Source organism: Coturnix japonica, chromosome 2, assembly GCF_054131305.1.
Source record: "Coturnix japonica strain WE chromosome 2, WE-NBRP24, whole genome shotgun sequence".
NCBI classification, from domain to species: Eukaryota; Metazoa; Chordata; class Aves; order Galliformes; family Phasianidae; genus Coturnix; species Coturnix japonica.
Window position 1 is genome coordinate 18,316,435 of NC_140664.1, and position 23,682 is coordinate 18,340,116.

At 36.2% G+C, this 23,682-nt stretch overlaps 1 protein-coding gene and 1 non-coding gene across 27 annotated transcripts in view; one reads left to right on the plus strand and one right to left on the minus strand.

Moving 5' to 3' along the window:
- The window catches only part of UBR5 (ubiquitin protein ligase E3 component n-recognin 5), a 69,517-nt gene that overhangs the window by 14,915 nt on the left and 30,920 nt on the right, over positions 1-23,682 (plus strand). For 19 of the 26 annotated variants that reach the window (XM_085537101.1, XM_085537112.1, XM_085537113.1 and 16 more), the window contains 15 exons: positions 2,854-3,043; positions 5,114-5,273; positions 10,497-10,646; positions 12,606-12,817; positions 15,743-15,859; positions 15,941-16,051; positions 16,708-16,862; positions 18,252-18,369; positions 19,266-19,450; positions 19,793-19,902; positions 20,149-20,261; positions 21,857-22,000; positions 22,094-22,205; positions 22,397-22,551; positions 23,429-23,626. In XM_085537101.1, coding sequence (XP_085393227.1) covers positions 2,854-3,043; positions 5,114-5,273; positions 10,497-10,646; positions 12,606-12,817; positions 15,743-15,859; positions 15,941-16,051; positions 16,708-16,862; positions 18,252-18,369; positions 19,266-19,450; positions 19,793-19,902; positions 20,149-20,261; positions 21,857-22,000; positions 22,094-22,205; positions 22,397-22,551; positions 23,429-23,626 — 2,230 coding nt within the window. The remainder of the gene's footprint in view (positions 1-2,853; positions 3,044-5,113; positions 5,274-10,496; positions 10,647-12,605; positions 12,818-15,742; positions 15,860-15,940; positions 16,052-16,707; positions 16,863-18,251; positions 18,370-19,265; positions 19,451-19,792; positions 19,903-20,148; positions 20,262-21,856; positions 22,001-22,093; positions 22,206-22,396; positions 22,552-23,428; positions 23,627-23,682) is intronic. The other 7 variants (XM_085537102.1, XM_085537106.1, XM_085537115.1 and 4 more) reach the window with 2 other exon arrangements.
- LOC116653057 (U6atac minor spliceosomal RNA) lies at positions 14,447-14,560 on the minus strand. Its single transcript, XR_004306465.2, has one exon. It is a non-coding gene; the product is annotated as a U6atac minor spliceosomal RNA (small nuclear RNA).

Below are 23,682 nucleotides of genomic sequence, written 5' to 3' on the forward strand. Positions count from 1 at the left end.
TCTTCATTCTATATATTTATGGGCTCATGTACTCAGTTTATCACGCTTTCTCTTATTCCTGCCCTAAGTAATAAACTGCATTTTGTTAGTTGGGGTTTTTACACATATTAATAGGAAGGAAACATTTAAAAAGGTTATCACACAGGGCCTTTAAAGTTTTACTATGTACTGAATCAACTCTACAGGGTCAGTTTTTTAATGTTGAATGTTAAAATTGGTGGTGTCCCTCCATATAGCAATTTAAATAAATCTTCTGTACATAATCACAGTGAATTCTTTGTTATATACTTGTAGAAGTTGAACATGCTTTTCTAAGGTAACTAACCATAATAAAGAGATTTGCTTTTAGAAACTGTACTTTCTGCATATGAACATCTTGCTACAGGGGCCAAAGAACTTCAGCTTTTCCCTTGATATGAATTTGTTACCACAGAAGCTAGTTTTGCTGGAGGATTAGTTACATGAAAGATACCCCATACCCCAGCTTTCTGTGAAACTTCCGTACATCTCAATCTAAATTTGTTTGTTAAGCTGTAAAGGCATATTGATACTGTCATATTTAAAAACCTGCTGATGTAAGGTATTTTTCCTCAGATCAGGGATGTGTCAGATTTATTTTTACATATATAACCATTTTACGCCCATAACCATTAAAATTATTTGAAGCTATGTACTTAGGTTCCTATTTCTTCCTGTGCGTGCTTTAGAACTCACCAAACTCATAGGGTGACAGTGGATATTGTGACTGCTCTGTTAAATTAGAGTGCTTGTCATAATAAACTGAGTCTGAAAACATTGAAATGGTTGAGTCCTTAAATTAGATCATGGAATTTGGAAGATGGCCGTCATTCTTGTGGGCAGTGGAGAGATGTGAGAACAGGAAGGCTGCAGTTCAACATCAATGATCTTTTAGGTTTAGAGAGCTTTGGTCAGAATTGTGTTCTTCTGTTTTTTTTTTTTTTTTTTCTTCCATTACTATTTGAAAGCACAGACTTATTAAGCTAAAGAAAGGTATATAGCAGGGGATTTAGAGTATGTCAGGTGAATGTAAGTTTACTTGAAAGGTGTCTGGATAGAGGGGAAAAAAACAAAGGAGCTTTGCAAACAAAAGGGAGTTGAATTTTATGAAGATGTTGTACCAAGGTTATATAAAGGAGAGTGTGTATTAAACATTGCAGAGAGTTCAAGGAATTAAGCCTGTCTCTTGTCATTTTTTCTTTAAGGAACAAGTTTCACCCACATTTTAATTATCTTTTAGTTACACTAAAATTAGTGCCTGTAAATGGCAACATACTGAGTCAGTAGGTGTCCCCAGACCTGATTTGACTTGAGCTAGTACAGTACCTAGCTAGTATGGTGTGATTCTTAAAGAAAACAGTTTTCTGATGCCTCTTACTTGTCGAGACAGGACACACTTTGGATATTTGAGTCATTATATATATATAAATATTTTCAACTGTTAGATCTCTCAACTGTCATCAACACTGAGGTAGAGAGGTGCATCTGTAGTTAAGTATTAACATCTCATATGTGAGCTTTTCTTAAATCTACATCTTCCCTGCCAAGAGTTGAAATGGAAATTTTTGTTTAGAAGGGACTTGTCTTCCCTTAGCCCTTTTCTAAGTCATGAGATAAGTCTTTTGCTGATGCCATCGTTGTATTGCTTATTGTCTTGTACTGAGCTATTGTCTGTGTGTTTGAGAACTAGAATCCTGAAAATGTGGTTGTGCCTATGAAAGGGCCTTACCTTAGGTAGATGCTTGAGTTACTCTGTATGGTCTTGAAAGAAGGAAAGAGGATGTTACTAAGTTAAACTGCAAAATGTAAGTTAGTTATTTTTATTTAATTAGCTTTCACATCTACAGGTGATATTGTTTTAATGTGAATTTTAGATATTGTTTCAAAGAATGTTTCTCTTGACAGATTTTCTGTGCTAGATCTTTTTATATATATATAGAATATATATAAAAATATACATATACATAAATATATATTTAAAATAACAATAATACCATATGCAATACCCTTTACAGTTGATTTGTGCAATAACCATGAAGACAAACCAGAGACTCTTTAGATTTTCAGGACAACAAAAGATCTAATCTTTCTTCCAGAGCAGATTCATTTGACTCAGTTCTATGGTGTTAAGATCAGTAGAAAGTTATAATGCTAGTGAAATGCCTGTTTCCACAAATCACTGCTCTTTTATCTTGTGTTATTAAGTCAATATTAAGAAGAAAAAGTTGCTTTTTCAGTCAGTTTCTACGTACTTTGCTGTAGAGTTGATCCTAGAGATCAGCTATAGAGTAGAGTATCTCTTGAAAACCTATGTGAATTTAAAGAACTATCTGCTGACAGAGTTGTCTTGCAGTCAAGATGGTTACTTGATCTTTTTCAGTGTAGTCTTAAGTCAGTTTATTAATGTGAATCATGTCTCTGAGTTTTAAAGAGCCATAGGAGTATAGAGACCTTATGTCAATCCACTGACCTTGAAGCTTTGCTGTTGTGCTTTTATAGTAAAAAGTTAACAGTAGAGTGTTAGATATTATGCTTCTGATACTGTTGCTTTTAGAAGCTTAGGGAAGGTCTGGACATCTGTGTAAACATTCCCAAACCTTTATAAGTAGGAAAAAGTACATCTTCCAGTTGGAGTCCTGCTTTATGTTTCTTGTCTGATTCAAACTTTATCAAATAACCTCGTGCTGTTATTAGTTTTGTGAGACTTTAATAGTCTGCCTATGAAGTCGATCGCCTGTACTTTTCAGATAGTCTACAAGTTATTATTAATAGTAAAACTGACGCCATATTTCTTGAAATGGTGCTATAAAAGTAAATACATCTAAATCCTTCTAGGAGTCGCTGGAGTTCAGGGGTTGGTGGAAGTGGAGGAGGATCTTCTGGGAGGTCATCTGCCGGAGCTCGAGATTCTCGAAGGCAGACAAGAGTTATACGCACAGGGCGAGACAGAGGGTCCGGACTGCTGGGGAGTCAACCACAACCAGTGATTCCGGCATCAGTCATTCCAGAGGAACTCATTTCACAGGTACTGAGCTTGTTTTCAACAACTTGAGCAGGAAAGTGTTTTAATAGTACTGTGCTTTCTCCAAGGGCTAATGGCATACAAGTGAAAAGATTCACTTTCTCTAGTAATATGAATAACAGACTTTGTTTTGTTTGGATGCTTGCATTTTCATTTCCCAAACTTTCACTAAGACAAGGTTTGTTTGTAGTCTGTTTAGTCTTGATGAGGAATGTCACGTGTTCTTCATTGGAAGAAGTCAAATATTTGAAAGTTATATCAAGTGTGTAGATAACAAAGTTGTTTCTTGAGTGAGTGTAAGGAAAGGGGGCAGGCTGATTTTTGTGGGTTTTTTTTTAATGAAAAGAGTGATCTATTTTAGATTTGAATTGAAAACATTCAATCTATTTAATCTTACAAATAATTGTTCTTCATGAAAACCTGCACTTAATTTTTTTTTTTTAACTAAACACAACTGATTATTTTCTGGTATAATTTATTCTGCTTTTACCTGTATGTACCACAACCTGGATAAACTGATGGATATTGTGTGATTCATGATACAGTTGTTTGTTGAAACTACTTTTTCCTCCATGTTTCAAGAAAATATGTTCAAAATGCACAACAGATTAGTGCATTTATTTCTTAGTTCAAGACAAGTTGCTGGTCTGCTGCAATTAGAATACATAAGCTAAGTTTATGTATTCTAACTAACCAGTGGCAGACTGGCTTCCTGTCTCTTCTTTAGTTGCAAACCTAGTAAAAGTTGGGAGTTCTGTCATCACGGCAGCAAGATACTGGAGGTGTTAGTTACCCTGAACTTAGCCCTGCTTTCAACAAGTTATGTGACCTCCAGATGTTTCTTTAAGCTGTGGTTTTTGTTTTGTCTACATTGTTCGTATTCAGGTGTTGGGTTCTTTTTCTTTTTTTTTTTTTTTTTTTGAGTGCTTGTGGATGTATTTGCTACCTTACATAAAAAAAACCAACACAACACTGCTCTGTTCTGTATTTTAATATGTGGCCGTTGGTAAAGTCTTAGCATTGCTTCCATTCCTATCATCTTTTTCTTTTTTCTTTTTTTTTTTTTTTTTTTTTTGCTTTGTATATTTTATTATTTAAAAAGCATACCTTGTCTTTAATACAAAAATATCTAAAACAGACTAGTGGGGGAGAGCTCCAGAGCTGGTCTATAAAACATACATTCTGATGTATACCAAAATAACTTCTGGCACCAAATATTAAGCCAGAGTTTACCTTTGTACCCTGTTAAATATTGTTTTCTTTCCTTCCTTTTCCTCCCTCCCTTCTTCTTCTTTTCTTATTACCAGACTATTTTCTTTGCTGCCTTGTTTTTACAATGCGAACATCCAATAGTTGTTCCGTATTTGCCTTCACACTGCTTGTAACCTTCCAGAAGTTTGTCTTCTTTTCTGGCATTCATTTGCAGGTAGTCAGTCTGGAACTGTAAAATGCTCTGGGGCCTAAAGCTTATGGAAGAATCCAGAATGCTTCTGTTTAATATTTGGGAGGTTTATTTAATGTTTGTACTTTTCTAGTATAAACCCAGAAGATTCAGAAACTGCTGAAGGTGGGCTTTTAGGAACAGAATGATGAGAAAAACAGAGGAGGTGGCTATATATTGAAGGACACTGGATAGGGAACCCTGTGTCAAAGAGCCAGGGATTGTAGTATAGTTTTGGAAAACAGTTGATATGCAGAAATGTGCTGATTGTCATACTTTAACACTACTGTAGAGACATACAGGGAATTCTTGGAAATGGATTGTTTCAGTACTATTCCGTGCCTAAGACATTAAGTGTTTCAGTAAGGAAATCCTAAGGTGACCCATAAGGAAAATCAGCACCAAGGTTGGAGTCTGGTAGCCTAAATTAAAATGATAGAAAGTTGAATATCTGGTACAAGGTGCTGAGAAATGAACCTTTGCATGTATGTACCGTCAGTGACTTCTGAAACGTTCTTGGTTTTGGTAGATTTCCTTTAGAACTAAGCATCCTTATCTTAGGGAACATGGGCATCCTTATCTTAGGGAAGAACTGACCATGGTTAGTAATCAATTATACTTTGTACTTACAGGCACAAGTTGTTTTACAAGGGAAGTCCAGAAGTATTATCATTCGGGAACTCCAGCGAACAAATCTCGATGTAAATCTTGCTGTAAATAATTTGTTAAGTCGTGACGATGAAGATGGAGATGATGGGGATGACACAGCAAGTGAATCATACCTTCCTGGAGGTTTGTATCCTGTGACTTTTGATAAGGAAATGTCAGTATGTTCTTATTTAAACACTCACAGCATGCTCCATGTTGTGCAGGGTATGCAATGAAGACAGTTATTTCAGGAGCAAAGTGTAAAGATGCACGAAACAAAAGATGCAGTGGGATGTTTTGAGGGATTAGATTAGGCATTAAAGAATAACTGTTGATTCCTTGGGTGGCGTGAAAGCGATTTATATTTTTAAGAACCCTAGGTTTGTAACAGGAGCATTTCTTATGTTTATATTTTACTGCTCGATGAGATGCTGAGACTGCTCTGTGGCTTGTAAAAGCTAATTTTAACACTTTCCAGTCACCTGCATGTTATTTTTACTACTAACACATATTTTTAAGGCGCAGTGGTTAAGTGAGGGCAAAATGCTTTACAGTTGTTACAGTTCGACTGAGAATTTATTTGTCATCTCAAGCACCTCTCATAAATCCTGTACTATTTGGCAATACAGATTTAATGCTATAATTGAAGTCCAGCTGCTCTTGAAATATTGTCTGTCCCATGCAATTGTTGTGGTTTGTTTTTTTTTTTTTCAATGAAAGACTTTGAGTCTTTCCATTGGCAAAATAAGGTAATCTGACTCTTTTGCCAAGCAAACATTTGAAAACTGCAGCCAAATCTAATGTTTGTACCAGTTGCATTGCGTGATAAGAGAATAACTAAACTCTGGCTACGTATTAGTTTTCTTTCTGTGTGTCAGAGTGACATTTTGCTATTTTTCTAATAGTTATTTTTTTTCTGCTCATCTGGTTCACCAGGAAGGTTCATGGGCTTCCTTCATCTTTATCTTGTTCATCATGTGATTAGACAAAGGGTTTTTTGTTCTGCAGCAAACCTGCAGCTCTGGCAAGCTTTCTTAATCCTTTAGTCTTTATTTTAGCAGTCAGTTTCATAGCATTAGGTGCATTGGTGTAATTGAATTCTCTTAATGCTTTGCATGTATTCAAAGCAGTAGCTCCTACTATAGATGTACCAGGTCCTGCCTTCATAAGACTAATGACCGTAGTAATGATTCACAATAAATGTTCCTTTTAATTGTACTAACCAGCATTCTACAGCACTAGCTGTTCTCTTAATACTTCTTGGGATCATAGGGGTCAGTTAATAGCGGACTGTCTGACAACCTATAACTAGCTGCTTTTATTTTTAAGGTGCCTGCGCTGCACTGTCTCTTGTAATTGAGATGATAGGTTAAACCAGTGTACAGAGTTTCACTGTCTTTGGTAGCTGTCTAGAAAATGACTTTGTTCGTGGCTGAATTTTTAAAGCATCTCACCTCTGTAGGTTAATCCTTCCTGTAAGAGATGAATATTATTATATTATTAGATTAATATGAGTATTTCTCCCCTTATCCCACAAAGAAATCGAGCTAAATTTTCCCAGTTTTTATGGGAAAAGAGTTGGAGTTTCAATTGAAATGAAATTTGTTATGTCTTAATCCCAGTCTGCAAAGATGTAATTCACAGTTTGTAGAACTTGCAGTGCTTTCTGTATCTCTTAGTTATTTTTGCCAATAGAACTCAAGTAACTTTGTTGCTCTATACATTTCCATTCTTCTTGAGGTCTTGCCTCTGGATGTTCTTTTGGGACCTGTAATTCATAGAAGGAAAACTGTAGATAATCAAGAACTGCTGTGTGCATTCTATTTTTAGTCAGGTATCTGTAAATGATTCTGAAAGATAAAGAACTTTTCCTTTTTATGATGTCAAATGAAAAGGCTTTATTCCTTCCAAACACAACAAAAATAAATGACAAGGCAGCTCCTTGCCTCAGGGTTTTGGAAGCTCTTGCATTTTTATTAAGAAGAGTATGCTAATTTATATATTATCCCTTCCGCAAGTCTGGTGCCTTTCTTAAACGAAGCCCTTTAGGTTGCTCCTCTAAATATCCCCAGGCAGAGAAGGTTGTTATGCTTTTTTATTTTTATACTTACACTTGATTTAAATAAATGGAGCGAAAGAAGTAAGTTTCACTGTGGCTGGAAAATAAGTTCTCGCTTAATACATTAGGATGTCATATAGTCATCAGTTGTGCTATAGATCCAGTTAGTATCAGTGAGGGTTATTGTCTGATTTTTGTTTTTTCTAAAAGAAACAATTCTTCACAAATGTCTTAAGAATCAAAAACGTCTTCAGAACTTTCTGTACAAATAGCTTTAATGAAGTTCTGTTAGTAATTTTATTTTTAGACCGTTATGAACTCTGACTTTTCTGATGAGTCCTGTTACTTTTGTTTTATAGTGGTTATTTGAATGGAGTGGGGTTTTGTTTGATAAATACATGAGGGAAAAATCGAGGAGGAAGCTGCATAGAACAAAATCATTTTTCATAGGAAAGACTCAAAGTTGTGTAGAATAAATTTCCTGCTCATTTCAAATTGTGCCAGAGGCTTCTTCCAGGCTTTGTGTTATCGGTCTCTGGTTTTGTAGAATTCAGATGTGTGAATATTTGCTCAGTAACTCCTGCTTCATATACTGGGTTCTCACTAGTGGAGTTTGGAAACTTGGTTTTAGCAGTATCAGGGCTATTTTGAATTTTGGAATCTGAGATGAATTTGTTTCAAAATAAAAAGTACAAATCTGCTTTTCTGGAAAAGAGACTGGCTTACATCAGCAGTATATTCTGTATGGAGAGGTTGGAATCAAAGCACAGTGTAGGGATTGGTTTAAAACCTGGTTGTTCAGTGGCTTTCTTTTAGGTAGGACAGTTACATGCAGCTGAAAATAAGGAAGACCTTATGATTCCCTACTTAAGTGTAGATATGTGTAGAGCTGAATTGAGCTCTGCTTGATGTCCTCATCAGTCTCAGCAATGCATTCAACTAATGCATCCATAGGAAAATGGTGTTAATGCTGCCTATGGAGCTATTGGAAAACAGAAGTATTTTCAGTACTTGAATTGGTGTTTATATACTTATTGGAAGTATCATTCCCTTATTCTTTTTTCATTTCCACTGCCAGTTTTCAGTCAGGTTTACTTAGGAAATCATAACTACTTCCTTACGTAACTAGATTGGTCGGAATTGTCACATAGAAATAGGTATTTGAGGAGTTTGGTTCTAGTCTTCCACTGCACAGGCTCTTATCCCTACTGGTTTCAGCACCTTTGTTCTTTGGTATAGAGAGTGGCAGAAGGGGGATCTCTTGCAGAAATATCGGAAGGACATTTAGAATCTGATTTGAAGCTGAAAGAAGAGGGTAAGAGAGGCTTGTTTTCCTCGCTGGTGTCAATGCATTTATAGCCAAAAATACATAGTTTTGGTTCTTGGATCTGATTGAATATTAACTCTCCTGTTTGGCAACAAGGCTAACCTCGAAATGTTTAAAATGCTTCCAGGGGTGTATGTGTTTGTTAGTGTTCCAAGTTAGCGTGTATTTTCTTAGAAGAGAATTTCTGGCTTAATTTAAAGGACACTCCATACATATTAAATTAGGTTGGTGAGTTCTTTTCTGTGCTGGCCAATTCTGTTTCTCATAGAGATCAAGATTTTTTTCAGTTTATACCTGGGTATAAGAACAAGTTGTGAGACTGTATGGAGGTTGGAGCTTACCTAGGAATAGGTGGTACAGATGAATGTGGGAAGAGGAAAGAACAGTAGGGTGTGAATACCAAAGTATACAACAAAATGTTGGCTGTCTTTCCAGCTCCAGAGCTATTGTTCTTACAAGTTGTTGCTCTTAAGGTGAGGTGTTCTGCCACTTAAGTGTTTCAATGTAAAATGGATAAAACAGGCAGCAGGGTAAGACCACCCTGAGGCATCTGAAATGTTCTGGTAAGACAGAGCATGTGGCCAAATGAGACTTTTTTCTTTCACTAGGCTTCCTGAGCAAGATGACTTTCTAAAATGTACTGCATGGAGCACTCAGTTCCAAATGTTGTGCCTCTAGCACAGGCAATGCTTTTAGTGGGAAACTTATTTTTTGCAAAAATCTCTCCCAGCTTGTTTTGAAGCCCACAGAACTCAGTTCTATAGCTCTGTTCTTATGTGAACTCATTTGTGTCGGGAACAGCTGGTGGCTGGTATTTCTTAAAGCTCTAAACTCTCTCTGAAAAATGTAAGGAGGAGTGTTGTGAATTGCAGGGATGTGAATATCTCTAACGCCTTTTGTATCACTAAAGGAAACAACTGAGTGATTTCTCACAGTGAGGGAGGACATAGGGCAAATTTTCTGTTTCTGGGTATCCTCTTGTTTGTATGTTGGGCTTGTTTGTTTGGCAAGTCTATGGCTGAAATAGCTGTTTTTAGGTTTGGATTTCCCACCTTTGCCCAAGGAGATTCCTTGCCATCGAGCTAAAGGAGGGAAACAGAACTGTTCCTTGTGTAGCAGCAAGATGGTTGTCTGGTTTACTTGTCTTATTGGGCAGTGTTCTTGGACTCGGCTAAATTACATGCATTTTCAGTAGCTTCATGTGGTTGTTATCTATTGGTTAGTAAGCAGAAGGAGGTTGTTTGATAATTCAGTGAAACTCAGTACTTAGAGAAATTTGGGTTTTTAAACGAGTAGCTCGGGTTGTCATAAAAATCATACATTTCTTCCTCCTGAGTATTTTTTGTTTTATTTTTATTTTTTAACTGCGTGGTATTAAAAAATGGAAATAAATGCTTTATTCTGGATAACCATTATTGTTCTTAATGTAGCTACCATGTGAAGATTTGTACCAAGAGCGGATAGTTTGGGAATTAAGTATGTAATTCCCTGAAAGAAATGTTCATTGGAGGAACTGTAGTCTTTGCAAAGCCACATCTTTGACGTCAAAGGTTGGCTTTCACCATTCTTCCTTAATTCTAGATCATTTTAAGAGTTACACGTGTAAGAATGTATGTACACATCTTTATACTTGTGTCCACCTTGCTGAGGGTCTTTGTTCTTCCAAGTGAAAGGCTGAAATTTGAATTCCTAGGTTACAAAAAAGTAAAAGTTTGGGGCAAGACTTGTTTGTGAAATGTGGTTGGATAAGTGACAGAGCAGTTTTTGTAAGGAAACTAGTTTTGTGCACTAGACTACCATGCGTGATTGTAAATGTGAATGTGTAGGAGGCACATGAGTTGGAACTGGTGAATCTGAAGAGCAGAAATTCAACTAATAGATAGGTTGTTTGTTTTTTCTTATGTTTATTTAGTTGATGGTCTCTCTAGCTGATGTTTTAAGTAGCTGATTATTCACTTAAGACCCTTGTCTCCTCTTATAGAGGATCTTATGTCTCTTCTGGATGCTGACATACATTCTGCTCACCCAAGTGTCATTATTGATGCTGATGCTATGTTTTCAGAAGATATTAGTTACTTTGGTTATCCATCCTTTCGGCGCTCATCACTTTCCAGGCTAGGCTCATCCAGAGGTAATTTTGCACCTTTTTTCTTTGTAATAAGTAGTGTACTGTGCAAAGCTAGTGGTAGTACACAGTGGTGGTTTAGATTCCAATTTAACCTGAAAGTAGACTGTCATGCGATGTCAGATATAGAGTAGACAAGTAGATTTTTTGTTACTCATCAAAATTATTATTGAATTCTGAGCCCTGGCAGGTAAGTTCTATAAGAACCTTGATCATCATGTATAATTAAAAATCTGACTGTTGATACTACAAGGTGTAAAACTTCTGCATGCTAAATCTTATTTTAAACTCTGTAGTGTGTTTGCTAATATATATTATGTGATAGAAATATTTAATTTGGTTCAAAAAAAGCAACAACTCATGACATGCACCATTCTTAATCTATTTTTTACTGTTTTTGGTTATTCTTTACACAGAGCTTTTTCACATTTCCTGAGGTAATCTGTGACAGAAGTTAATTTTGTAGAATGAGGAGAAATATGTTTAACTGTCAGGGAGGGAGAAGAAACCTAATTTTTTTTCCACTTTTTTCTTCTTTTGAAAGCATTTTTATAGCTGGTTCGGGAGAACTATTGGCAGTTGATATCAACGCCTTGATTGGTGTTAAGGTGTTTTTTTGTTTGCTTTGTAGAATGTATCAGTTATAACGTTTAAACAGAATATGCAGCAACTTGGAGCTCTTTGAAGCCGTTGTACAAATGCCTAGAGTATTTCCAAACTGTTAATCCAACCTCTCCTGTGTTCTTTTTAGTACCGTTTTATTGCCTTTCATGAACCTGTTTCAGTATGTTAATTGTTGAATGAGTAAGTTCCAGTTCCAAAGTGATTAGTCAAGGGTCAGAGCGATGCTCGCTAGAAGAGAAGTAGAATGTTTTATGTAATATATCTATAAGACAAGCTGTTGTGTTTAGCTTATGTAAAAACTTTGCCAGTTTTCTAATACTGCAAAACACGCAAGATTTGGCGTAGTTTATTGAAAATATGATACAGTAATACATGTAATTCCAGTTGACTTTTGTAATCACAAATGAAATATTTAGTAGGTTAAATGCATTATGTGCATGTACAAATATTCAGCATCTGACATAACTCCTTCTAAATTCCTCCTTTTTTTTCTTTTTTTTTTTTTTTTTTTCTTTTTTCCCTTTCCTAAGGTTATTCTATATAAGACGTTACCACGAATTTTGTAATGCTTATTTTCCATGCATAGTTGACTCTTGGAAAGTTAGTTGATTACCTGATTTAAAAACATTATCTGCATAAGCGAACTGCAGAGTACTGGCTTTAGACAGTTTGTAGGCCAATTGGAGGGGAAGCATTTTGGTAAGGAACATTTTCCTACAAGGATCCTTTTTACAACTTGTCTGACTATTGAAAAGTTTTCATTTGATCTACAAGATAGATGCACTTTAATTTATTAAATCCAGTCCTGTAGAATATTGGTTTAAACAAAAGGGGTTGGATTATCAAGCCTATATACCAAGAGCTTTTTTAATGCTTGTGTTCTTTAACCTTTTCAAATTACTGTTTTTTTTGGGGAAGATTGTAATGAAACTCTCTAATAAATACTCTTTTTGGTTTGCGTAAATGAATCTAACAGACAGTATAGATCAGATTTTTTTTGTTGTTGATTAAAAACAGTACTACAAAAACTGCATATTATAGTGTAAAACTTTAAATTGCTATTTTTCATGGATTTGGCCTCATGATGCAAGTAAAAGTGCTGTAGCGTTTTTGATAGCACACAAAACTATGAGATTTCTTTATTTTTAGCTTATTGCTTTTATATTTAGTAATTCTAAAGTACACATTTGGAAGGGTTAATCATACTGAATGTTGCATGTCAGGACTTCATTATTTATAATCTTTGTGAGTAGATTTAACTGCTGTTAGTTGCATCCTGAAGGGTCTTTACTAGAGAGTGGCTTACTTTTATCCCACTGGTGTGACCCAATTGCATACCAGTTCTCCTTCTTCCCTTAGAGAGAGACTCTGAGCTGTTGCGTGAACGTGAGTCCGTTTTACGTTTGCGTGAACGAAGGTGGCTTGATGGAGCCTCATTTGATAATGAAAGAGGCTCTACAAGTAAGGAGGGGGAACCAAACCTGGACAAGAAGAATGCACCTGTTCAAAGCCCTGTTTCTCTAGGAGAAGACTTACAGTGGTGGCCAGATAAGGTACTGAACATTTTTTGTCTGTTGTATTTGCCATTTGCAATAAACTTGTCTTTCTTTTTCCCTAGATAAATACTGTAATTTCTTGTTGAGTATTTCATTTTAGTCTGTGAGAGATAGTGCAATAAAGTGTATTCTTTGTTAGGAGCTTAGGAAGATTATAAATAAACAGTTATTCCTTTTGATAGTTAATGCTTCTTCTTTAATTCTGTTTTTATTTTCTTCTGTTTTGAATTCTGTATTAAAGTCATAAGGCTGTTTTTTCCCCCCTTTTCTTTCATAGGTATTAAAAAATTTAGTAGGCAGTAGGAAACTCATAAAACAATTGACTCAGTTTAGTGCTTTATTATTTTCCTTTGTTTTTTTTCCCCCTTTTAGATACAATATAGATAGACTGAAGAGGGACATGAACTTCAAACCTTATTTCTTTTTACAGCCATTCACCTCTAATCCCTGTCTGGGTTTTGGTGTTCAAATTGAGTAATGTAGGTAGCCCAAAAAAGAGTATTTTGTCAAATGCTTCCTCTCTCAGCCAGACCTTGTCTGGCAATTAGTTTTGAACTTCTGTGTCAGTGAAAATTAGCAGCTCTTGTCCCTCTTCCTTTGTCATGATAGTAGAATGAAAAGGTCATCTAGCTTGGGAAGAGAGATTTTAGGGTTTTTAGCCTAACAGAATAAATTTAGTTCACGTTAGGAATACTACACTGTGTTTTTCCATATAAAACACTACTGTGTTTTGATTACAGCACATTATTATCATCATTATTGCTGTTTTCCTATTACTGTGCTACTTCAGGATATTTGTCCTGTATATTTTTGTTCCCTCTTTTCCACCCAAGATGGTTTTTTTTCTTTTTTCTTATTTGAATTTGCAGACTCAGCAAGTTATGCCCAAGGATAATTACTGCAGCCTTTTATTGCGTGTATTTTATGGAATTAACTTGCTAGACTATGTAATTTCATGGTTGTGCAATTTAAGTATATGGAACTTCTTCCCACAGACATTTTTGCATATGCTCTCTTGTAATCCCTAGCTTCCAGTTAAATGGAGGCGTGCCTTACTGGAAGGGCATCTCATCTTTGTGCAGCATTAGTCAAACCTCTTATTCTGTCCTTCAGCTGAACATTCATAGCTGTATTTTAAGTTCCGTTGGTGATATTGCCTGACAGAACTTCTTCATGATAAATTGTGAGGGAGATGATTTAGTTGAAACGCCATCCCAAGTTTTTTTCCGTTTTGAGAGTCCTAAAGGAGATGCTGGAGATATTAATGGAAGTTAAAAGCAAGTTAGATGAAAGATTCAAGGACATAAAGAATTGCTACGAAATAACCAGTTTTGTTTTCTTTCATTTTTTGTTACTTTCACATTTAGTGCCTGTGATAAGGATGGATGGTAGATGTGAGTTTATGAGGGGTAGAGTACCAACGAAACACTAATGTAGTGAAATGTGTTGCATACGGAGTTTTTTTCCACCAAATAAGTAAAGTCAGATATCCAATAATTCAAATAAATGAATTTTCATAGATCAGATCTTACTGGACGTGAGAACTATTAATCTGTGTCTCTTACCAGTGAAAACCTTGTGCCACCTATGGCACACTATGTGCTGCACTGGGAGATGCCCTCTGGAGCAAAACTGTTATGACTTAACTAATTTTAGATTTTGTTATCATATTATAAGAGAGTTATTTGAGATTTCTTCCATCCTTGTCTGTTGCCATCTTTCTCTTCTTTCCCAAAATACTGTTGAGCGTTTTGAACTACTGATAAGAGACATAATCAATTTTGTTATTGAAGGATGCACTCGTACCTCTTGAAAGGTCTGTATTTCTGCATATGAAATTAGTAAAATAAGTAAATAATCCTTTACAAAAAAAGCAAATTGAGGTTTATGAAAAGCCAAAATAGGTGTTTTTTTTGTTTACCCAGTTGTAAACTTCTGAAGCTGAAACGTGAGCCTTGTAATTTAGGGGAACAGATGAATGTACTGAATGTTGGGCTTTGTTAGTAGTCTGACACGGGTTCAGCTTCCCATCAGATGGCTGAATTGCTTATATGTCTTATCTTCCAATTCGAGAAAGGCAGTTAAATATGCTGATGTGTAAGATCTCCTTCTTATTACAGATTGCACACACTACTTATCATGTGCATGTCCTTCAGATTTAGAAGCTGTAAAAGACAGAATTTCCTAACACTTGATTTTACACCAGCCCAGGTTATTGTTTCATTTTCAAGAGCTGTATTTTCCCCAAGTGAGTTTTTACTTCCTCCCTGTAGAGAAATTCAGAAAAAAACGTATTTTTCTTATGGCTGCAATTGCTGAGCAGTGTTAAACACTCGGCCTTGCAAGTATTTCTCAATAAGCAGAGGAAAATTTTTTGTGAAGTTATCTGTGTTCACAGGTCTGTCATTTGAAATTCCTTTTCAGTGCTTGGAGAAGTGTGGTTATAACTGTCAAACAGTTGATGTAACACAGATATGTAACCAAACATAAGAGAAAAAGGGGCCTGTAGGATCCAGGTGGTGTACAGTACAAAGCATTGAGCAAAGTGATGCTGTCTGAGTAGCAGGAAGATGCTGTATGACATTTGTTAAAATAAACAAAAATGGAGAGGGAAGAAAAGTAACCCATAACTGGAAGCTTCTCCAGCTTGCTAGATATTAGTGATGCATTAAAGTGATATTTAGCACACTGACTTTTTAACTTTTTTTTTTTTTTTTAATTTGACCTTGTTTGCTGTTGTTTATTTCCCTTCACAAGTAATAAAAAGCAACAAAATATATCTATATCCCGTTCTTTCCTCCTTCACCCTATCAACAGCAATACTGCAGGTTTTCTTGTTATTTGAGGGAGTGCTGAGCTTTAGACGAGCTGAATGCATCTTCATTTTCAAGTTCAGCAGACTTCATATATCTGTATTTGCAGGATGGAACGAAGTTTATCTCTATTGGAGCCCTGTATTCTGAGCTTGTGGCAGTTAACAGTAAAGGAGAACTCTATCAATGGAAGTGGAGTGAATCAGAGCCTTATAGAAATGCACAGGTACTACTCATCTTCAAGTCCTACCTTCAAAATGTTTTATATGCTTTGCATATCTAAAAGACTGTTTTATTGTTTCCAAAGAATCCTTCCTTGCACCATCCACGTGCCATGTTCTTGGGATTAACCAACGAGAAGATTGTGCTCCTTTCTGCAAATAGTATTAGAGCAACTGTTGCCACTGAAAATAACAAGGTATGAGATGTGCACTGGTTTCTGAATTTGATAGTGCTTGGGAGTTTTTTTCTTTCTTTTTTCTTTTTTCCTCATTTTTTTTTCTTTTCAGTTATTTTCAGTGTATCGTAGAGAAGTTGATCTTCAGCAGTAGTAGCAGTAGTAGAAAATACTTCACTAATTCATTCATCTCTTCATTTTCCCCTATGTTCCCAGAGCAAATATCCAATTGATGTCTTGTAACCATGCAAAGTTAACAGTCAGGAAGAAACAATTAAACAAAAACGCAACTTAACAACCCAAACCACTCAGATCTGATAGATATCTGTGATTCTGTGATTTGCAATTGAACAGTTGAGAGAATATCTGAAGTGTATCCATTTAATCTCATTACCCAAAACGCTTGAGTTCTTGCTCTTAGAGCAGAAACTGATGTGGAGTCTGGAGCCAAAATGCTTAGCATTCTGTATGTAATTACTGGAAAAACTAAGCATGTTGAAGCTTTCAGCACTGCGCATGAATTTATCTAAATTCACTTTTCTACCTAGTTGAGTGAATGTGAATTTTGAGCTGGTGAACTACGGCCATTTGCTGTGTTTTTGTGATACTTGTCTGCTTTTTTTGTCACCTTTTTTTCTGTGAGATTTACTGATTCTGAATCTTCCTTTCTCCCTTAGGTTGCTACCTGGGTGGATGAAACTTTAAGCTCAGTAGCATCTAAATTAGAACACACTGCACAGACATACTCGGAGCTTCAGGGAGAACGGATTGTTTCCTTACATTGTTGTGCTCTTTATACATGTGCTCAGCTAGAGAATAACTTGTACTGGTGGTGAGTAAATTCTGTCCACTTGCAGTAGTGTCTGTCTTAATGACTTTGCTTCTGATGAATGTTGCAAAATTACTGGACTGCACTTCTTTTGGGTTCTGAAACTCTTCTTGATTTTAGATCCTCTTTTAACAATGTATTTATTCTCTTCCTGCTTTTCAGCTGGGTTACAACAATTTCAAGAGAACAAGATTATACTTTTAGGAGTGTTTTAACATTCAGTTGTATTAGTACTACATAATATCAAAAAATAACCTTCTTAGGCTTTCTGTGCATTTTCTGTGCGTGACTAAAAATGTGCAACAAACTTAACCAAGCATGAGGTTCACCTCTGTCTGGTTCTGTTGGAAATTCTGGTCTGTTAGTTTGTGGTCTGAATTCTAAAGAGTAGAGGAGTAACATTAAATGCTCCCTCTCGAAACTGTATCTAACTCATAAACATTGTAATATATAAAATGTTAAAATATTTTAATAATAAAAAAGGCTTATTTCCAATGGAATCTTCCATAATAACACACACAAATGAGATTTGACACTTATTTGTAATTTGAATGCATTTATTGAATGTTATTAATGCACTGTCAGTATGCATTATTTCTGTCAGGTTGTTTGGAGTAGCACACTGAGCTTCAATAACTTTTTAGACATGGACTGAATTAAGTGCTCGAAGATAAGTTGGAAATTGGAGCCCTGAAAATTGATTCTAGGAAATAGCTTTCTTACTAAATTCTCATTAATCTGCACAATTTTAGCTAAGCTTGTAGTTAAACACAGCTATATTTTATTCTAACTTCTGGTCTCAGATAACAGAATTACATCTCTGGTTCTTGGTGCTTTTGTTATGTCTCCATTGACATACTTCACTTAGTTTCCGCCAAGTTATTCTGATAACGTTGGAGATACTTGTCTGTTAGAAACAGTAAAAGCATTAGATTCTAGAATAGTTGGTCCAATTTATATAGGCTTGCTAACCCTTATTCAGAGGGTGGTGAGTCACTGGCTCAGGCTGCCTGAAGGAGCTGTGGGTTCCCCATCCCTGGAGGTGTTTAAGGCCAGGTTGGATGGGACACTGGGCAGCCTGATGTGGTGGTTGGTAGCCCTGCCCATGGCAGGGGGGTTGGAACCGGTTGGGCTTTAAGGTCCTTTCCAACCTGAACCAATCTATGATTTTATCATTTACCTCTAATACAGTGACTGTTGGAGGTGAATTTGGAAAGCGAGGATGAAGAGAGAGAAATGTGTCATTTTTGCAGTTCTTTAGGTTTTGGGGAAGGTGACACAGGCTTGTATATTGAATCATAAGTATATGAAGCAGAAGGAACAAGTTGTTCAAAGATAGAAATAAAATTTATTTCTCTGCCTTAATAAAAATAATATGTATTTTTTCCACAGGGGTGTTGTTCCTTTCAGCCAAAGGAAGAAAATGCTAGAAAAGGCCAGAGCAAAAAATAAGAAGCCCAAGTCCAGTGCTGGTATCTCCTCCATGCCAAATATAACTGTTGGAACCCAGGCAAGTGCAGCTGTCACGTGATGTTTTTACAGCGTTGTATGATGAGCTTATAAGTAGGAATAATGTAAAAGTCAGGTTCCATTCTTGTTGTGTACAAGTATATCAGTAACTTTGGTATTAAGGTGGTATACTTCAATTACATGTCTCTAAAGTGAGGTGATGTGTCCTATTAATGTTACTTCTTGCTTCTGTGTTAATTGCTTCAAACATGGAGGAATGAACTGTACCTGTATGGAGTGGGGGGTTTTGTTGGATTTTAACTCAACTACCAACTTTGTGTTTTGAGAAGGTGGAATTTTAGTAATACCGTGGTTTTCAATGAGGTACCTGGCTCTGTGGGGGTGGTGGTTGTTGTTCTTTTTTGTTTGGTTGGGGTTTTCTTTGTTTTTTTTTGCATTTCAGGTATCTGCAAAATCAAGAGCTGGTATTTATTGCATGTTCAGTGGAAAATGCATTTGGTTTGAAGCCTTTACCAAAATGGTTAATAGCTGATTCAGAGAGAGAGCATTTCTTGTGATTATTATTAGAACAAGTATGAGAGAAAACAATCCCTTCCTCAGGAGCCCGTTTCTTTTGGTTCCCAATCCATTCTAGTCAGCTCTGGGATGAGTCTTTGTTTTTGAATGAATCATTCCTTTTGTTGTTAAGCATCTGAATATTGTGTATTAAACAGTTACACAGCTGAAGCTGTTGTTTTCAGCTGTGAATTGCACTGTAGTCTCTTTCTTCTAGCAAAGTGCATAGTACATCATGCTGACTTTTCTTTTCACCCGCTTCCATAAGGATTCTTTCCTATTTTTTGATTACTACATATGTTACCAAGAAAGTACAGACACATGTGGTTTCCTTTTGACATAATACATTCTTCTCATAGAAATAAATATTTCTATTTGTAGGTGTGCTTAAGAAATAACCCCCTATACCATGCTGGAGCAGTTGCTTTTTCAATCAGTGCTGGAATTCCGAAAGTAGGTGTGTTAATGGAATCTGTTTGGAACATGAATGACAGCTGTCGATTTCAGCTTCGGTCACCAGAGAGCTTGAAAAATCTGGAGAAAGCCAGCAAGACTACAGAGGCCAAGTAAGTGTGTTCAGAATGAGAATGTATGCACACAGAACATGTATTTGATATTCTTTGGAGCTGCTGATTGATGCAGCCTTAAGGGAGGTCATGTTTCTCAATTTCTAGCTTTCTTGCAAACTGCTAAATGTGCAGAAATGATCATTGCTTCAAAGGTGTGTCAGTCATGTAAAAGCACTATGGGAAAGTGAAATGCAGAGAAGGACTGTTAGATGAGAATTTTTCCTCTGATGTGTCTCAAGTTTTATGTTTGAATAACTGAAAATGGTTTTGTTTATGGAACCTGAGGGCTTAAAAAGGTAGTTTTCATGGCTTAATTTTAAGTAACAATTTTCATTCTAGGCCTGAAAGTAAACAGGAACCAGTGAAAACTGAGATGGGTCCTCCACCTTCCCCAGCTTCCACTTGCAGTGATGCATCTTCAATAGCAAGCAGCGCATCAATGCCATATAGTGAGTAGCATATAGTTCATAGTAAACTTAAATATTTCTATAGATAAGAAGCTTTTGCAAAGGTCTCAAAGCTCTTCAATTTCTAGATTTGAAAGCTTGAAAATGTTCTGGATTTTAGAGCTTGAAGCTCTTTGATTTCTAGATTTCTTTTGTGGAGGAAACAGAGTTTGGTGAACGATGCCTTTTTGGCACTGTGATTAAATGTTTCAAGTTTCATTTTTCACTGATTACTTTTTCTTGTCTCAGAGCGACGACGATCAACTCCTGCTCCAAAGGAGGAGGAGAAAGTGAATGAGGAGCAGTGGTCTCTGAGGGAAGTTGTGTTTGTGGAAGACGTTAAGAATGTTCCTGTTGGCAAGGTTTGTCTAAAATCTGCCAGTGATTTTTAATTACTTTACATAAGCTAATTGTCGAAGTGGTACAGGAATTAAATCATCTCTGCAGTTCACTCCTAAGCTTTTCCAAACCAAGAAAAACGGGAAGGCCCACAGAAGTTATCCACACGTTTTGAGGATTTGGATTGCTTGTTAGCAGTCTTGTTAGTCTGAGTACAAATGTCTGTATGTCGTAGACCAGAATTAATGTTCAGGAATCTTGTGACTAGGTCTGAGTTTTCAAAGGTTCGGTAGCATTCTTGCAGCTAGCAAGTGGTCTGACTATCCGTAATACTCTTTCTAGTAGAGAACTTCTAACACCTTCATGATTATCAATAAATCCTTCTCTCTAGTGTACTTGGTAAGTTACACTTAACTAGAGAAACTGGGAAAAAGCAAGGAAATGCCTGTATTTTTATTGTTTTTGATATCTTGAAAGTATGAAACTTACTTTTTATTCCAGGCGACCTCTAAGATGGTAATCTTATTACAGTTAGGTTTTTATTGCTTTGTAGGCACTTTCTGTGTAGGAAGTATTGAGAAATGAGAGCCTAGTCAAGACTGGTGGTGACTTGTATCTTGTTCTGTTAAAAGCTGAGGACGTATTGAAATCTAATTCTTTCTCTGAATGAAAACATTGTCCCTCCTCCTGTTCTCTTTTTCTTTTGAGAAGATTATGGTCTCAAGTGGAAACTCAAAGGGCCTTGTTTGGTGATAGTCTAAGCTGTCAAGGAAAATTATTCCAACAGTTCTGATTAGATATATGTGGCAGCAACTCTTCAGAGAGGCTTACAGTAGCAGAAATAACAGTGCAGGTGCAGGGCTGAAAAATTTCATTTCCTTGTGGAGGAGAGAAGACACAATACATATAAAGTGTTTCTGGATGGACTTTATCTTTCAGTCTTAAGGGACTGAGTGCAGAACTTTTATCACTGAGTATATGCAATAGATAGTAAACCCATGAACAATCTTTTTCATAAGACATTCACCTTGAAGACTGAGCACTAAGGCACAAAACAGAGTAAGAATAAAAGCTCAAAAATGTGGCAGAAAAACAGTGATTTCCTGGTTCCTGTAGTAAAGGAGCTAATAGGCAATTAAAGTCTACATCAGCTTTGTTTCAGCTGTTAAGAAATGTTCAGAATTCCCTGCCAGAAGATGCTGTTTGTTTCCAAAATTGGTTAAACAAATCAGTAGAAGTAGTATGTATCCAGGCTATTAAACCTGAAGTTGTTCCACTGCTTCCAGTAGATGGGATGATGTACTAAGAGAATAACAGTAGGAACTTCTTCAGTCAGTTCTTTTGGTTTCTGTTGGAGGTGGGATGCTGAAGGGAAGGGGCCTTCAACCTGCTTGTGTAATAATTAAGAAATACAGTTCTAAAGTGTTCAGAAACTTTAGCAGAACATCCAGGCTAATGACCAAGAGCTGTAGGATCACCAGTGGTCAAGTTTTTTGTTTTCTTAACAAAGGTCTAGTTTATTTTGAAGAAGGTTAGGCTAAACAGTGTCTATTCAAAGCTTTTATTATATTAAAAATTAAAAAGTTTATTATAAAACTGTTATGTTTTCTGCTTGTAGGTGCTAAAAGTGGATGGTGCTTATGTTGCTGTCAAATTTCCAGGCACCTCCAGTAATGCAAATTGTCAGAGCAGTTCTAATTCAGATCCAGATCCTTCCTCTCTTCTCCAGGATTGCAGGCTGCTCAGGATAGATGAACTACAGGTGCGTATTTGAGACATACTGAAAAAATGAAGTGTTATGAAATATGAACAGTGTGTATTTTACTGCATCTTATCGTTTTGTGGATGCTTTTAGGTCGTAAAGACTGGGGGAACTCCGAAAGTTCCGGACTGTTTTCAAAGGACACCCAAGAAGCTGTGTATTCCTGAAAAAACAGAGATTCTAGCAGTAAATGTAGATTCAAAAGGTAAGTAGGACTTAACACTTAAATATACTACTCCATTATGTCCTTCACTACGCTTCTCCTTAGTGGGAAACTGTTACTGTCAGACTCAGTTAAATAGTTGTTTTCATTGACCTTAGTAAAAATGCTGTAGTTAAGAGTTCTTACTGAATACTGTCAAGGCATTAACATTTTTTTCTCATGCATCTCTGAAGGAGTTCATGCAGTCCTGAAAACTGGGAATTGGGTTCGATACTGCATATTTGACCTCGCTACTGGAAAGGCTGAACAGGAAAACAATTTCCCTACTAGCAGCATTGCATTCCTGGGTCAGAATGAGAGAAGTGTTGCTATTTTTACAGCTGGACAGGTTTGTTTTCTGCATTTCAGTCATTTAACCTCACTGTATCTCACTCCTGTTATCTTTAAGTGAAATGGTATAATCTGTTCTGTAAGGCCTTTATAAATACTGGTGAAGAGTAGCTTTTGAATGAGTAGATTATGAAAAACTTGGTACTACCACTAATATTTTGAAGGGATATGTGGTATAGCAGTCCAACAAGCTTTAAGCACTTTTTAATTATATTATTTGAATAAAAAGTAAGAAGGGAGAAAAGCAACTTGACAGTGGCTGCTGTGTTAGCATAAACTCTATTCAACTAAGTTTTGGAAGTGAGATGGATAGAAATGTTAAGGAGGAAGTTCAGTAATATTCAGATTAAAGTGTTAACAAAAAATCTAACAAAAATGATACGTTAAGATTTTGTACAACTCTTAACTATCTGTTAAATATCCTATTGTATCTGGTTATGTGGCTGATTACATGAGTTGATCTTAGAAAACAATAGTGAAGTCTTTCAGTGATCAGTTTTGTTTAGGGTAGTTGAAAGAAACTCTTGGTAAGGGGACTGAATTTTTGTTGTATTTCAGCATATTCAGCTTTTTTGGGAGTATTTAAGTAATCAAAGTGTATGTAGGTATTGTCATTAGTAATGTTTCTCTGTGAACACTTGTCATTAAATAAGTACTCTAAATAATGTTTACTGTTTTAAGCAAATCTTGGGCATTTAAAAAAGGGAATTTATCTTTTGCTGCCCTGTTTGTAAGTATAGGAGACAATGGCATAAATGAGTGTTCTGGGTCAACTGTTGACTCTGTTGGCAATAAAGCATGAAACGGACCCTCTTGTGAAGCGTAATATTTGTAAATTGTGGAGTTTAATTCTAAAATATTTTTCCCCAACATAGGAATCTCCGATTATTCTCAGAGATGGAAATGGTACAATCTACCCAATGGCAAAAGACTGTATGGGTGGGATACGAGACCCTGACTGGCTTGATCTTCCACCTATTAGTAGTCTCGGAATGGGTGTTCATTCCTTAACAAATCTTCCTGCTAACTCAACCATCAAAAAGAAAGCTGCAATTATTATTATGGCTGTTGAGGTAAAATAGTTTCTGTAATACAGAATTATATGCTATTTTTCTCTTGCTTCTATGAA